Source organism: Panulirus ornatus, chromosome 33, assembly GCF_036320965.1.
Source record: "Panulirus ornatus isolate Po-2019 chromosome 33, ASM3632096v1, whole genome shotgun sequence".
NCBI classification, from domain to species: domain Eukaryota; kingdom Metazoa; phylum Arthropoda; class Malacostraca; order Decapoda; family Palinuridae; genus Panulirus; species Panulirus ornatus.
In genome coordinates, this window is record NC_092256.1 from 9,529,591 (window position 1) to 9,546,477 (window position 16,887).

Sequence of the window (16,887 nt, forward strand, 5' to 3'; positions counted from 1 at the left end):
ACTGTTATAAGAATGAGGGTTTTTGTTGTGGGATATTATGAGAAACTGTTCCCTAATTTTAAAGCATAGCAAGTGCAAGACATTGTTGTATGTGGGATGGATGTAGTTTTGCACTGAGTTTATCTGAATCAATGTTTGATTTTGCTAATAACATTTTTTGTTTGGTATTTGTTTTGATAATGTAGACTTCTTTCTCTTCTAGATCTGTTTGTATATATGAAAGATAAAAAGGCATAATGGGAAGGAAAAGGAGTAGGTCCAAGAAACAAGAGTTGGTGATATCTAGGCTTCCAGTGCAACCATATAAACCTCATTTGCCACAAAGTTTACTGACAATAAATGAACTGACTTTTCAGAAGAGTAGTGGCAGGTGTGAAACTGTAGGTAGCCATCAGAAAACTGTAGATTTCACATGTGAATCTGCTGACAGTGTACAGAAAACTTTAAACTTTAAGTGTGATACTCTAGACTGTCAACAGGAAGCTGAAGTTGTTACATGCAAGACCACAGTCTGGCAAAAGGTAACTAATGTTGTCCAGTGTGAGGCGGTTTATAACCAACAAAAAACTGGTAATGGCAAGTATGAAATTGACAGCAGTCAGGAGGAAACTGCAAATGCCAGAAACTTGAAATCTAAAGGTTCTACCATACGTATGTTAAAAAGAGATACAAACTTTCCTGATAGTAGTGTTTGCAGTAGTGCAGAGAACACCTATCGTAGAGAGATTGAAAGGGTAAAGAAAATAGATAGAAGTGGAAAGGTAGTAAGTGCAAGGAATGACACACTTTATACCATTGCAAATAAAGATAAAAGAGTTTGTGCCAAAAGTGATGGGAAGAAAGTGCAAGTGCATAGTTGCCCCCGTTTGCCCTTCCAAGTTGAAAAGAACATCAAGTGTCTTCTTAATGAGAATGTAGGCGGGATCTGTGTAGAAAAATTCTGCTCGAGTTGCATGCATAAGTTTGGAAGTTGTTTGATACCCTTGGATTATGGATATTCTGATGTTATAGACCTTCTTCAGGGAATATCACACATTGTCTCCCTGAAGTATGATGAATCTGAGAACCAGGTTTTGTTACTGCCAAAAGCAGGTGAGAATAATATTGAGCTGTCTGCCTTTATGTAGATTTTTCTCATATTTCTTTTACCACTTGCTAAATTGTTGTATGGTCCAAGAGTATCATCATGTTATGAATATTATTTTTGACGTGTTTCTTATGCAGGTCCTATGTATTGACAGTCATCTTTAACCCCCATCACTCCTCCAGAGGTACATCTGTTTGAGATGAGCAACTCTTCTGGACATAGATCTCCACATTGTGTTTTACACTGCTTGTTAGACCTGGGTAGATGCTGAGTTGACTGTATGTGTGCATCTATCTATATATATCTCTGGTGCCTCTTCCCTCTGGGAACTCCCGTCAAGGGGATGGCCATGGCAAAAGAGTCTCCACCTATCTCTGTCCTTACATTCTACCCTGGCAAACACAACACACATTCTTCCACCAGTTCTCTCCCTCCAGTACACTTTCACTTTATTTCCCCATTTCACAGTTGGTCTTCCTCTCAAATTAACCTTTTCAGTCATACTGTGATACTCTTTCCTTGTAAACCTTGCATTCTTTCCACACCCAAACCACCTCAAAGTATTACATTTCACCCATTTTACCACTCCATAGTGCATTCCCTTTGCATTCCTTACCATACCAAATCTCTGATTCACCCCTCATTTCTTTCTTCATTCCATTTAGGCACACCACATGCTCCTCTCAAGTACAGGAGGGTGAGAGTCATGCAAAGAATAGTGAATTGGAACAGTGTGGTATACTGGGGTCGACATGCTGTCAGTGGACTGAACCAGGGCATGTGAAGCGTCTGGGGTAAATCAGGGAAAGGTCTGTGGGTCCTAGATTTGGATGGGGAGCTGTGGTTTCAGTGCATTGCACATTACAGCTAGAGACTGAGTGTGAACGAATGTGGCCTTTTTTTTTGTGGGTGTTTTCCTGGCTCTACCTCGCTAAAGCAGGGGGTAGCGATGCTGTTTCCTATGGAGCAAGGTAGCAACAGGAATGATGAAGGAAAACAAGTATGAAAATGTACATGTGTATATATGTATATGTCTGTGTATATATATATGCTCTGTGGAAGGTACTAAGAATATATGGTGTGGGAGGCAAGTTGTTAGAAGCAGTGAAAAGTTTTTATCGAGGATGTAAGGCATGAGTACGTGTAGGAAGAGAGGAAAGTGATTGGTTCTCAGTGAATGTAGGTTTGCAGCAGGGGTGTGTGATGTCTCCATGGTTGTTTAATTTGTTTATGGATGGGGTTGATAGGGAGGTGAATGCAAGAGTTTTGGAAAGAGGGGCAAGTATGCAGTCTGTTGTTGATGAGAGAGCTTGGGAAGTGAGTCAGTTGTTGTTCGCTGATGATACAGTGCTGGTGGCTGATTCATGTGAGAAACTGCAGAAGCTGGTGACTGAGTTTGGTAATGTGTGTGAAAGAAGAAAGTTAAGAGTAAATGTGAATAAGAGCAAGGTTATTAGGTACAGTAGGGTTGAGGGTCAAGTCAAGTGGGAGGTAAGTTTGAATGGAGAAAAACTGGAGGAAGTAAAGTGTTTAAGATATCTGGGAGTGGATCTGGCAGTGGATGGAACCATGGAAGCGGAAGTGAATCATAGGGTGGGGGAGGGGGCAAAAATCCTGGGAGCCTTGAAGAATGTGTGAAAGTCGAGAACATTATCTCGGAAAGCAAAAATGGGTATGTTTGAAGGAATAGTGGTTCCAACAATGTTGTATGGTTGCAAGTCGTGGGCTATGGAGAGAGTTGTGCGCAGGAGGGTGAATGTGCTGGAAATGAGATGTTTGAGGACAATATGTGGTGTGAGGTGGTTTGATTGAGTAATTAATGTAAGGGTAAGAGAGATGTGTGGAAATAAAAAGAGCGTGATTGAGAGAGCAGAAGAGGGTGTTTTGAAATGGTTTGGGCACATGGAGAGAATGAGTGAGGAAAGATTGACCAAGAGGATATATGTGTTGGAGGTGGAGGGAACGATGAGAAGTGGGAGACCAAATTGGAGGTGGAAAGATGGAGTGAAAAAGATTATGAGTGATCGGGGCCTGAACATGTAGGAGGGTGAAAGGCGGGCAAGGAATAGAGTGAATTGGATCAATGTGGTATACCAGGGTCGACGTGCTGTCAATGGATTGAATCAGAGCATATGAAGCGTCTGGGGTAAACCATGGAAAGTTGTGTGGGGCCTGAATGTGGAAAGGAAGCTGTGGTTTCGGGCATTATTACATGACAGCTAGAGACTGAGTGTGAACGAATGTGGCCTTTGTTGTCTTTTCCTAGTGCTACCTCGTACACATGAGGGGGGAGGGGGATGTTATTCCGTGTGTGGCGAGGTGGCGATGGGAATAACTAAAGGCAGACAGTAGGAATTATGTATATGTGTATATATGTATATGTCTGTGTGTGTATATATATGTGCACATTGAGATGTATAGGTATGTATATTTGCGTGTGTGGAAGTGTATGTTTATACATGTGTATGGGGATGGGTTGGGCCATTTCTTTTGTCTGTTTCCTTGCGCTACCTCGCAAATGCGGGAGACAGCGACAAAGCAAAATAATAATGATAAATATATATATGTATTTATATGTGTGTGTATGGGTGTTTATGTATATATATGTGTATATGAGTGAATGGGCCTTTCTTCATCTGTTTCCTGGTGCTTCCTTGCTGACGTGGGAAACAGCAATTAAGTATGATGAAAATGAAAAATAATGTATATGTATATGTGCATGTATGGGCGTTTAAGTGTATATGAGGGGATGGGTCATTCTTCATCTGTTTCCTGGTGCTGTCTCGCTTATGGGAAACAGCAAATAAGTATAGTCATTAAAATAATAATAATAATGATATATATCCCTTGGGATAGGGGAGAAAGATTACTTCCCATTTATTCCCTGCATGTCATAGAAGCCTATTATAAAGGAAGGGAATAGGTGCTGGAAATCCTCCCCTCCAGTTTTTACTTTTTCAAAGGAAGGAACAGAGAAGGGGGTCAAGTGAGGATTTTCCCTCAAAGGCTTGATTCTCTGTTCTTGATGTTACCTTGCTAAATCAGAAAATGGCAAGTATGTATGAATGAAAAAAAATTATATTTTAAAGCCATAGTGACATCACTAAGCCCTACCTTTTACCCACATGTATACTGAAACTTTCATGAAACTCTTATACATATGCAAGAGCTCATGTATAGAAGACTTTCTCACCATTGAGCAGTTGTTCTCATGACCCACATACCCTCAGCACAACCAATAAAGCACTCTACTCAACTTTGTCATATGCTTTCTTTGGATCCATAAATGCTGCATACAGCATCTTACCTTTCTCTCTGTACTTTTCCAGTCATTCTGAGTGCAAAACTATGATAAACACTTCCCCTACCTTTCCTAAAACCCCCCTTGCTCCTCACTTATTTTGCATTCAGTCACTTCCATCACTATCAATCAAGATTCCTATGTACACTTTTTCCGGTGTACTTAAAGAGTTGTTCCCTTATATTTGGTACGTACATCTATAATACCTTTTCCTCAGGCATAACCTTCTGTTCCCATGCTAAATTTCATATCAAATGTACCCTCTGTTTCATACTTTCTCCTCCATACTTCAACATTTCATTTATAATGCAATCCACTACAGGTGCCTTTCCTACCTTCAGCCACATTATTGCCCATTATATTTCCCTTCTTGCTATAGGCTCCTGCACATGTATCCTTTCTCTTCCATCCTGCAGACCACAATGTATGTAAAAGCTAATACCTCACATCCTCCCACATTCATCAGTTCTTCAAAATACTCATTCAGTCTTTGTTTCACTTTCTGCTTTTGATTCAGCGACTAGCCTTCCTTACTTTTCACATTTACATTTCCACTCTTACATCCACCTTTTTCCTTTTTCACCTCCCTTCAGTACAGTTTCTTGTTTTCCTTAAATTTTTTACTCAACTTTCTTCCTAAATTGTTATCTGCTCTTTCTTGTATCAGCTTCTTAACATTCCACTTACTCATATTTTTGTCTGTTCCTTTGCTGAACTTTTTTGTTGAACTTCCCCTGTCACATTCGTTTTAAGCAATATGCCATATGCCTTTTTCTTCTCTTCTGCAGCTTATCTAATATCATCCATCTGCCATGTATTTCATCTTTTATTCCTATGTCTCACAACCCTTTATCCATCAACTAATTCAGCAGTCTTTAACAGTCTTTCTCTGAACATTTTAAACTCCCATTCACACATGATTGCATCCCTGCATTTATTGCACTTTCTTCAATTCTTTCTTTCATCCTTTCATACTCTTCCTTGCATTCTTTCTGATTAATCTAGCTTGCTAACACTTAACCTCTTCATTCTTCCTTACATCATACCTCCACTACTCCCTGATCCTCACCTCTACAAGAACTGCAAAATTATTAGAATTTCTAAAGAATACTTGTGCTACTGAAATCCTTTTCTTCTTTTCTTCCATCATTTTTCATCCACATATGTCTGTTGATCATCCATGTTTGCAACCTTGGAATAAACCCCTCTCAGCACAGACATCCACAAGATAAGTTCCATTCTCATTTACTCCAGGCACTCCCCATTTACCAGCTATCATGCTAAAATCATCACATCCCACTTCACATTCGTATCACCCATTACATCCACCTTTCTCCTGTTTCAAACCCATTTATGCAGTCGTTCATGTTTCTTCAGAAATGCATCATTTTATCCATACTTTGCACAGCCTTATTCATATTTGCATATATACCTACTCATGCATACTTCGCGATTCCAATCTTTCCTTACGCTGACAAATGATAATATCTCCCCACAGTTAGTCACCCTTCAGCCATGCCAAAGAGAACACTTTCCTGCAAAATGAGTTCCCAAGAAAACTCATAAAAATACAGCTTGTGACACCTCCTTATGTCTTTCTAGTGGTTGTGTGAATTTAATGGGCCAAATGAAGTGGTATCAGGATCAGAAAGTGACAAGAGGACAATTAATGTAGCATGCTGCAGGTGGTTCTGATGTAGTTATGGTGAGCATGTGATGTCTGGCAATGGTGGCTGCTGGAGGTGGGTGGACCGGGAGTCTGGTCAATTTGTTGCATGGGTTGAGGATATTAAAAGATTGCCGTTGGGATATGAATCCGATTCACCTTGGGGATCTTATGTGTGTGTGGAGCCAAGTGGAATGGTGATCATTGAAATGTTCACAGAAACAGGTGTTGTATATGCTGGTCAAGTTTTGCACCTGGGGAGTATAAATCTTGAGGGGCATGTGGATGTAGAAGGTATATATTTGTTGAACTGTGAAGTTGTTTTTATGTATTGTATTTCTAGGGTGTTTTTATTATGAGCAGTTTTGAAGTGTTAGTGTTGTTTGAGAGTGGTATCATTTGGTGAATGAGTGTTATGAATCCTTCTCCTTTTCCCTTTTCTCTGTCGTTTCCTAGAGTTTTGCAGTTTTAGAATGCTGTTTGGGTGGATTTGGATGTGAGTGTGACTTCTTTGAGGAGGGCTATTGGATGTTGAGTTCCCAGAGCTGGTTGAGTATTTCTGTGTTTTCTTTTGATTATGCTAAGTGGCTGGAAGGGAATTTATGTGTTCATAGAGGATATACTAACCAGTATTAGAAAGGTATTAGGGAAAGACAAAATAGGAAGTATGAATATTAGCAGAAATTAAGTACTCAGGCTTTTCAAACAACTTGACCCTTGCAAGGCATTTGGACCTGACGAAGTCTGATGCACTAAGGCACTCATTCATGAAATACTTTTCAATAGGTCAGTAGAACGGGTAGTTCCAAAAATGTGGAGGAAGGCAAATGTTGTGCTTATCTTTGAGAAAGGAGATGGAAATTGCAGTGAACCACTGGCCAGCTTCATTGATGAATGTTGTTTGAAAATCATTGGATAAGATAATCTGAGATTAAATGATTGATTACCTACAAACAAGAACTTCTTAAAGTTGGAGACAAGACAGCTTCAAAGAAAGGAGGCCCTGCCCCATGAACCTGTTAAACTTCTGTGACATGGTGAGCTAAGTCTTAGACAAAAGAAATGGATTGGTTGACTGTGTAATCGGAGACTACTGGAAAGCCTTTTACACTATACCCCCATCAAAGATTGATTAGAATGCTAGAGCTGCAGTAGGGAATATGGGATAAACTCCTTTTTTTTGATTGGGGATTGCCTATATGATGGGTGAATAAAGGACCCTGTAAAAGGCACATTCTCAATATGAGTTGAGGTTACAGAAGGAATGTTACAGGGCTTGTTCTTGGGCCTACCATTTGAACCAGACTCATATCTACACATATTTACAGATGATGCCAAGGTCTTGATAGGAATGAGGAATGAAAACAATTGCATTATCTTACAAGTTGACCTGAACAAACCCTAAAGTTATTCAGATAAATGGATGATGAGATCCAGTCCAAGTAAGTGCAAGGTAATGGGGATGGGACACAGTAAAAGAAGGCCCTGGTACGAATACTGATTAGTGTAAGTAAACTACAGGAATCAATGTATGTAATAGGTCCAGAGGTCATTGCTGTACCTAATCTGATGCCAGAGTTTCACATCAGGAGACCTGTGAAAGAAGTAAACTGTCTCCAGGCAGATACTGAGATTGCATTCAAGTACTGTGTATGGATAAGAAAATGTTTGGTAAGCTGCTCATAGTATATATTAGATGGAAGCTGGAAAGTGCCTCTCAGGTCTGGTCACTGCACTGAAAGGAACACAAAGATATGATCGAGAAGGTTCATAGAAGAGCATACAAGATGATACCAGAATTAATTGAGATTATCTACAATGAAAAGTTGGCCTACATGGCCTTGGGGCAAGAAGGGAGAGAAGATAACCTGATGAATGTGTAAAAGTTCTTTAATCAATTGGATGAAGTTGACAGATAACAGTTCTTCACAAGTTATACAATCAGAGTTACCAGAGGCTATGATCAGAAGCAGAGAAAGAGGTTGATTTGGAAGGGTGTAAAAAAATACTGGTCAAATAATGTGGTGGATAGTTGGAAAGGTCCCTGCCCCCTCCCCTTTTTTTTTTTTTTTTATTTTATGGTTCAGGGATTCACATCCATACAGCACTCTTGGACTTACTGTACAACCATCTTTTCCCTCCTGGACTCGAATCCATGTCTTCACATGCTCTTGATGCAAAGATGACCTCTTCTAAGACAGTTTATGAAAACTGTTAAAGTTTTTGAATGTTTTATAGATAACATTTTCATGGTTACCCGTAGTGTGAAGGGAGGATGAATTATGTCATGTATTAGGTTTTTGGAAGTCTGATTACTAGATCTGGCTGTCCAAAAATGTCTGATTTTGAGCATCATTGCATTTAGATTAGAATACTGAAGCAGTTGTTACTTGTAGTGCTGTACATTACTGAATTGATTTTCTCTTTTTTACAAGACAAAGATGAAGCAAATTTGGTTAAGAGAACATCCAAACATCTTGATACAGTCATCGCCACCTTCCAAAGTGTCTTGAAAGAACATCAAGGAGGCATTATGCTTGATCATCTTATTTCAGAATATGAGGTAATATATTACGGTACAGTTTTCGTTCTGTGTATTCCATATTTTGATTATTTGCAGATGTATGTCAGTGTTTTCCACATTGAAATTCTTTTACTGTAATCTCATCACACATTCATTTGTTTAAGTGAATATTTTCCTATGTAAATTTGATTTTTCTGCGAGTACCGATGGTCCCCAATTACACAGTAGTATACATTTCTAGTGGAAGCTGGTATATGTGAATTAAGAAGAAATGAAAATATATTTCCAAAGTAGAAGAGGTTACCATTCTTGACTAGTCAAAAAAATTCCCCTCTTGACAGAGCCAAAACATCCAGGTTCCTTTCCTCAAACATACTACCTATCTCTCCTTTTTTCTCATCTTGGTTACATCCACACACATTTAGACACCCCAATCTGAGCCTTTGAGTCAAAACTTAGGAACATCCTCTTTTAAGGTTGGTTGATAGGAAATTTAACCCATCATCTACTTCACATGTGCTAGGAGTCTGAGAAAGACAGATTTGGACAGTTTTAAAAGTTTTAAATGTTATTTTGAAGGATCAGGTTTTAGATGATGAGTGTCTTGATGTGTTTTTTGAAGCTGAGGCCATTGAGCTTTTTATCATATGATCCAGTAGATCAAGAAGTACTCACTTTTAAGCATTTGCTTTTCCAGTGTCAGAGTCGTAATGCAGCAGTAGAGGAGTTTAACCGAAAGGATTTGTACGGGAGGCATTGGAGACATGCCCAGTATGTTGTGGAATGGTTTCAGAAATGTTGGGTTTGGGAGTATCATCTGCCTTGCAATTGCAATGGTTGGAACCTAAAAGAAACATCCGGATGATGATATAGCACTTGTTATGGATGAAAACACGTACAGAAAAAGCTGGCCAGTAGGGTGTGTCCTCAGATTATTCCCATGCAATAGAAGTAAGGGCATCCAAATAGTGTTTTCAAGCTTATTGATGAGATCTGTTGGTTGGAAATGACAATAGAAGTTTCATAACAGTCAGTCTTTTGACCAGAATTATGTTTTCCAAATGGGAGTGTGTAGCTTATGCATCTTCATTAACCTCTAGAAGTATGCCAGTATTATGTAGTGTAAGGTTCCTAGTTGTAAGGGCTGTGTAAGGCTGTAGTGTTTTAATATGACTTCATTCTTTGTAAGCCCAATAAAACGTTCCTTTGACTTTGTAGTATGACCTACGACTGTAAGGCCAATTTTATAATGCCTTTAAGGGACTGAGTAGTTAGGGATATGTGATTTGCAGTTCTGTTATTTGTGTCTTTATATTAAGCTCCACTTGAAGAGTGAAATTTGTAGATTTGTAAATCATTTATTATGTACATTCTATAGTTAAGTTGTTTAAGTTGTAAGTGTACTGCCAAACCAGGAGGGGAGAATGAGGCAAGGATCATTTGTGTAGACCTATGTTTTAGTGCCAGGATTCTATTGCTGACCCTGACCAGTCTGACAAATGAAGATAAACAAGCTAGAGAGAATTCAGAAGCATTTCACAAGTCAAATTGATGTGCTGGAACAGAACTACCATGAAAGATTGAAAGAGTTCAGTTTGTACAGCCTGCAAAGAAGGGAGAGATGCAAGATGATATGCACATGACAGCAGTTGGAGGGTATTAAGAATTTCATGAATTTAAAAGCACATCAGAGTCGAAAATGATGAAATGTCAAGTGTGGAGCAATATCTTGGGATTATACCAAAAAGATACCAGACATAGATATATGAGTCTGGAAAAAAAAAAGCAGTATTAGAAGAAATAAGAAATGTATCGGGAACAACTACTGAAACGTTCAAAGGAAAACTAGATAAATGGTTGAGGTTGATATATCTATCTATCTGTCTATCTATATCACTGATGCCCATTTCCTCTAAGGTTGATTGTTGATGAAACTTTGATTGACAATTATAAGGGGTGTGCAGTGGTGGAGAAAAATAACATTGATTTACTAGTCAGGATAAGTGGAGTGCTACTTGCAAACCCTACCAGTTTAACTAAAAGACTTGTTATAGGTGCTTCTAGGTAGGAATGATTTTGCTGTCATTTCCTTGCTCAACAAGTACATTGCTTTGCCCATTGCTTTTGTGAACAATCTGCATGTGTCCTTGCCTTTAAGGCTTCCCACAGATTCTGTTTTGTGTTTTTAGACCAGCCATATGAAGATTGACTTTTATGATGCTGCCACCTCCTTAAGAGAGTTCCAATTGGAACAGGTGTGAGAGATATAGATAGATGGATAGAGTAGCCACTTTTCTTGAACAGTGGAGCTGTAGAGTTCTTTTCCTTTTCTCATCATCTCGTCTTCCTACATTTCCACATTTAACAGTCAGGTCTGGAAACACCTGAAGAGTTCTATTTGATATGTCTTTCATCCAAGATGTCTGTGATTGGGGGCATGAACTATAAGCAAAAATGAAATAGAATATGCAAAACTATGAGACTTTGAGATATGTTAGAAAAATATTTACTTGTGAGTGTCACAATGAATCATAGTGAGAGTGGCCAGATGCCATGTGATGCATAATGTATAAAGCTGTACAGTGCATGTGGATTTGATCTGTTTTCTTTGTCAGTGATATGGCGTTCACATAATGTGCTACAGGTGCTTCTATGGATGAAGAAACTAAGAATGCTAAACGCATGAAATAAAAGCTAGAAGTGATTGAAATGAAATGCCACCCTACACTACCTTATCCTCACACAACCCTCTATAGTACTTTTAATTTTCTACACTTGTTTATTGTCAGCCTTTGTTTGTTGCAAAAAGTGGCAGATGTATTGGGATTACAACATAAGCACTTATAATGTTATTTCATTAATCTGCACGATGTTTTGTCATTGAAAATTTATACGTGTGTGCATGAAAACTTATTACAGTACAGAATCTTCATCAAATGTTGAACTTTGGCTTTGGTTGGGAAATGTACTCAACTTTTCTTACAGAAATCTATCATTGTTTATATAAGTTAAGTATCCCTTATCCTGAACGCCTTGGACCAGAAGTGTTTTGCATTTTGGATTTTTTTGGATTTTGAGATATTTGCATATATATAATGAGATATGTGGAAAACAGGGTGGTATGGAAACAAACGGGTTAGAACTGAGACAGAACTCAAGTTTTAACTGTTTAACAGTCTTCCTCAGGAGATAATGATTCCAGCTTTCAGAGGGCCTGTGTTCCTCAGCATGTGATGATTGGATGCTTTGGCATGTCGTCGCTTTCTGATTGGATCACTTTGTCTGCTGCCTCTACCCGTTCACAGTGATCTCAGCCAGACATGACCAGCAGATGAACTCAGACCTAGTGTTTACATTGTTCTTAATCCCTTCCCCTAGGTAAGCTCTCACACTGTCATTAAACCGTTTGTTACTTGCCTTTAGTTGCCCTGGAGTGTGTTTAGTGATAGTATGAGGGCTTACCTAGAAGAAGGGATTAAGAACAAAGTTAAGACAAGGTCTGGGTTCATTTGCTGGTCATATCAGGCAGCAGAGATCACTGTGAACGGATAGAGGCAGCAGGACAAGCGATCCAATCAGAGAGCAACATGCTAAGGCATTCGACCCGGTGACCATCACTTGTTGGGATCAGTATCTCCTGAGGAAGACCATTGAATGGTCGAGATGTTGAGGTATGTCTCAGCTATATCCTGTTTGTTTACATACCATCCTGTTTTCCACATTTGTCATGATGAATAATAGATAATGAGATATCTTGGGGATGGGACCAAAGCTTAAACATACAATCCATATATGTTTCATATACAACTTATACACATAGCCTGAAGGTATATATTGTACTTAATTGCCATCTCCCGTGTCAGCGAGGTAGCACAAGGAAACAGACGAGGAATGGCCCAACCCACCCACATACACTTGTATATACATAAAGGTAATGTATTCAATGTTTTTAATGATTTTGCGCATGAAACACAGTTTGTGTAACTCTGAACCATCAGAAAGCTAAGGTGTCCCAATGTCAGCCTCCCATGTGGACAATCTGTGGTTGTTTGCCATTATTTTCTTTCCTAACACAGAATTTATATGCTGCTGATAAGCAGTCGTTTTCTTACACTCATACATACAGAGCAGAGAATAGACAAAAAGCACAGTAATGCCTGTAGGTCTGGCAGTGACATAGGATTGTAATGAACTGGCACCAACAGAGCATCATATCCCAGCTTGAGCAAGTGAGGTCAGGTGTGGAATTTCCTGCTTGTAATGTTCAGATTTTGGATTTTTGGATTAGGGATGCTCAACTTGTACTGAATTTGCTCATACTGACTTTTTCTAGGAATACAATCTGTTGTGCAAGGGAGCCACTTTCCCATTTCCTTATGAATCTCTGTTCTTGTTTTGACAGATGAGAACTGGCAAAAAGTTAGAAATATCAGAGTTGGGGTTCAAGTCAATCCCAGACCTTCTATCACATCTTACTGATGTATTCAAAGTGTTTCAGCATGAAGGACAACAATTTACTCTCTTTGATCCAGCCATCTCAGATCTCCAGCTGTCCAGATGTTATCAGTGTTGGGAAGGTACTAAAAGTTGTTTAAAGTTTTCATTTTTGTCATTGTCATATGCATTAACACAAAGATAGAAGTTTCAGTGGAAGAATTCTTAGCCACTCAAGATAAGATACATTTTCATGCCATATTATAATTACCGTTTTGTGCAGTCCAGGAAGAGATTGCCACACTCATGAGGTCCTGTTTCCTAAATTTTCTGTACCATTAGGTAGACTTCTAAACCTATATAAACTGTCAGCATTTACTGTCTCCATGGTTACTTTATTCCAGTCATCCAGTACCCTTACACTGAATAAGTGTTTCTTTACATTCTTTATCTGTCATTTTGCTCAGCCTTTTGTCATGGCTTCTGGTTACATTGGTATTGTGTCTTGTAAAGAACTGTTCTCTGTCAACATTGTTAAGTTACTTGGTATTTTATTAAGTCCTTCTCCCCCCTCCATTTCTTCATGGTGGAAAACTATGCATCCATCAGGGACTATCATGGGTGCTCTTCCTTGGACCTTGTCCATCATATCTTTGTTTCTTTAAGTGCATGACCAGACTTGTGAGGCATAATCCAGATTTGGTTTGATACAATGGTGGTATAAAATTTTGCACATTTTTTAATTCATTTCCCCCTTTTACACTTACCTTAGTTACTCCCATTATTTGAAGAACACACTCAGAACTCTCACATTCATATGGTCTGTTGGGTGAGAACACTGAATTATCACTATTACCCAGTAAGTTTCATTTATTCTACCTGTTATCTGTAATGATGATGCTTGCAACTCTCTGCACAGGGGTACTCATCACTACTTTGTGGCCCTTGGTCCCAACCGGTGGGCATTACATGCTTCCTAAACATTGTAGGAGCCTTGTAAAGAGAAGGGGCTCCTGGAGCATGAAGTAAGAAAGTATTTATATATCATCATCTCCCAGCTACTAATGCCAGCTGGTGAAATTAACTGGTACCCTTGACTACCAGTATACCTATGCCCATAGTATTGCCTATTTCCTATCAGCAAAATGCACAACTCCATCAGATGCTTCAGCTGCTTTCATTGATATCACCTCCACTGAACATCACTGTCATCCATTAGACTGCAGTAAACATTGGAAATGAAGCAACCACTGAGACAGCAACTCCAAAAATCCCCTCACAAACCCCCTCACGTCCAGAACAAACACCTAACAAAATGAACATCACAGCATGCTTACACCCTCTCTCTTCATAAAAACTGTAATACTTCACAGAGCCATATTGACAAACTAAACTTTGTGCAACTCTTTACAGATGGCATCAGAAACAAACACACACAAATACTCAACCAATTCAGAATACATAACATCCATGTAGCCCTCATTCAAGAAACCAGAGCTCACGTTCAGATCATCCCTTCCTCTTTAGTATAATGCGCAACCAGAAGAGATGACAGACAACAAAGACTAAGGAAGAGGGCTGATAATGCTTAATGACAAACCATGCTATTTTCGTACACCAGTGACACTGAAAAGCAGCTCACAGATTATGACAACACACTAGAAGTACAGTCCTTGAAAATATAACTTCACATTGCCAACTACTACATAAGCAACACCTACATACCTCCTCCTCTACTTACCCCTTCAGATATTCTTCCCAAATGCAAAATGTGATCATCATACCCAATACTTATCTCTGGAGATTTCAGTGCCCACCATTCTGCTTATCTCAACACACATACCCAAGATTCCTAAGGTAAACTATTCATAGATCAACTGCAAAGTCTCAGCTTTCTCAGCCTATGTCAGTTGGCCAACCAGATTCCTGAATCCCACCACCTCCAGCAGCTGACCTTGCCAGACACTACCTTTTGCTCATCAGCATTACTCTCAGAAACCACCTGGAGCATGCTACACAAGCTGTCCTCTGATATCATGCTCATTCTGATAACACTCCACTTTACCCACACAACCACCAACAAAGAAGTACTCTTGATATAGGAAAGCAGACTGGCTAGCCTTCACACAATACAGGAAACAGGGATCCAGAATTTCAGAATAGGTGGTTTCCAATCCCCAGATCATGCATTCTCAGACTTCAGTTTTTTCAATCTAGCCAACAAAAAACACATACCACAGGGGCAGAGAAATAAAACCTAAACTTCTCCCTACAAATTACACATAAAACATAGAAACCAACACAGACAAAACTACTCACCATCATCATAAATCAGAGAACAAATCAAAACTTTGACTAATGCCATCACTAACTAAATAATTGAAAAACAAAATGATTACTGGCACTCCCTTTTCAACACAGTGAACCAAACGACCCACAGCAACTATCTCTGGTGTACCTTAAAGAAGATCTCTGCTTATCACACCAACACTTGAAGCACTCCTGATCCATCTTACAAATAACACACAAACATACTCAGGAGATGCAACTCAAGAATCATATTTTAAAAAGGAAAGTCTTGAAGAAGCTTATCAAAATTTATCCTTCACTCCCTAAAAGAACTCTTCTGCTGCAAGGCGTTGACAGCATATCTACTTTCACATAAAACACTTTAGCCCATTTGTAAAACAGAAAAAAAAAAAGACACTTATGAATGCCTACAACCACTCCATGAGAGTAAATAAAGTAATAGAGTGTTGAAGATCAAGATAAACCTTTAAGAAACCTTAAATAATATCTGTAGATGAGAACTCAATGGAGTTTGATGTAGAGAAATTTGAGCATATTAGTCATAGGACAGCTAAGCTATTACAGTGCTTACATACAAAGGCCCTAGAGAAAAAGAAATGAGTAAAGATTACAGAGATTTTCGAATTATTATCAGTATGGATGGGGTAGTGAGCAAGGTAAATGCACGAGTTGAGAGAAAGGCAAGTATGCAATCTGTTGGGGAAGAGAGGGCCTGGAAAGAGATTCAGTTGTTTGCAGATGACACAGCAATGATGGCTGATTCAAATGAGAAACTGCAAAAGCTGGTGACTTGAGTTTGGAAGAGTGTGTGAAAGAAGGTTGGGAGTAAATGTTAAGAAAAGTAAGGTTGATATTAGGTTCAGTAGGGTTGAGGGACAAGTTAATTAGGATGTAAGTTTGAATGGAGAAAAATTGGAGGAAATGAAGTGTTTTAGATATCTGGGAGTGGACTTGGAAGCAAATGGAACCATAGAAGTGGAAGTGAGTCATGGGGTAGGGTAGGGGGCGAAGGTTGTGGGAGCAATGAGGAATGTGTGGAAAGAGAGAACATTATCTTGGAGAGCAAAAATGGGTATGTTTGAAGGACTAGTAGTTCCAACAACATTATATGGTTGCGAGGCATGGGGTATAGTTAGAGTTGTACAGAGGGTGAATGTGGTAGAAATTAATTGTTTGAGGACATTATGTGGTGTGGATCGGACTTTCTTTACTTGTTTCCTGGCATTACCTTGCTAATGCTGGAAATGACTATCAAGTATAATAGATAAGTCTAATAGATCAGTAAAGCTTATGCATTCAACAAACATATGTAAAAGATTGTGCTTTCATGCCAGATAATGAGTAGAATGTTGCTGAGAACATTTGCAACAAGAGACAGATATTGAAATAAATGTTTAATGTATATGTAAAAAGTAAACTCAGATACTGTTATATGGTCCCAAGTGAAACACTGACTGAAATAAGATATAAAGAATACAGAAACATTTCACAATTAAGATTAATGGAATGGAAGATATGAATGACTATAAGAACTAGAGCTTTACAATCTCAAATGTTCGAGAGAG

General features: G+C 38.9%; 1 protein-coding gene across 3 annotated transcripts in view; it reads left to right on the top strand.

Moving 5' to 3' along the window:
- The window catches only part of LOC139759437 (uncharacterized), a 74,884-nt gene that overhangs the window by 4,150 nt on the left and 53,847 nt on the right, over positions 1 to 16,887 (top strand). For all 3 annotated transcript variants that reach the window (XM_071681547.1, XM_071681546.1, XM_071681548.1), the window contains 3 exons: positions 203 to 1,092; positions 8,490 to 8,617; positions 12,981 to 13,155. In XM_071681547.1, coding sequence (XP_071537648.1) covers positions 237 to 1,092; positions 8,490 to 8,617; positions 12,981 to 13,155 — 1,159 coding nt within the window. In that variant the 5' untranslated portion in view covers positions 203 to 236. The remainder of the gene's footprint in view (positions 1 to 202; positions 1,093 to 8,489; positions 8,618 to 12,980; positions 13,156 to 16,887) is intronic.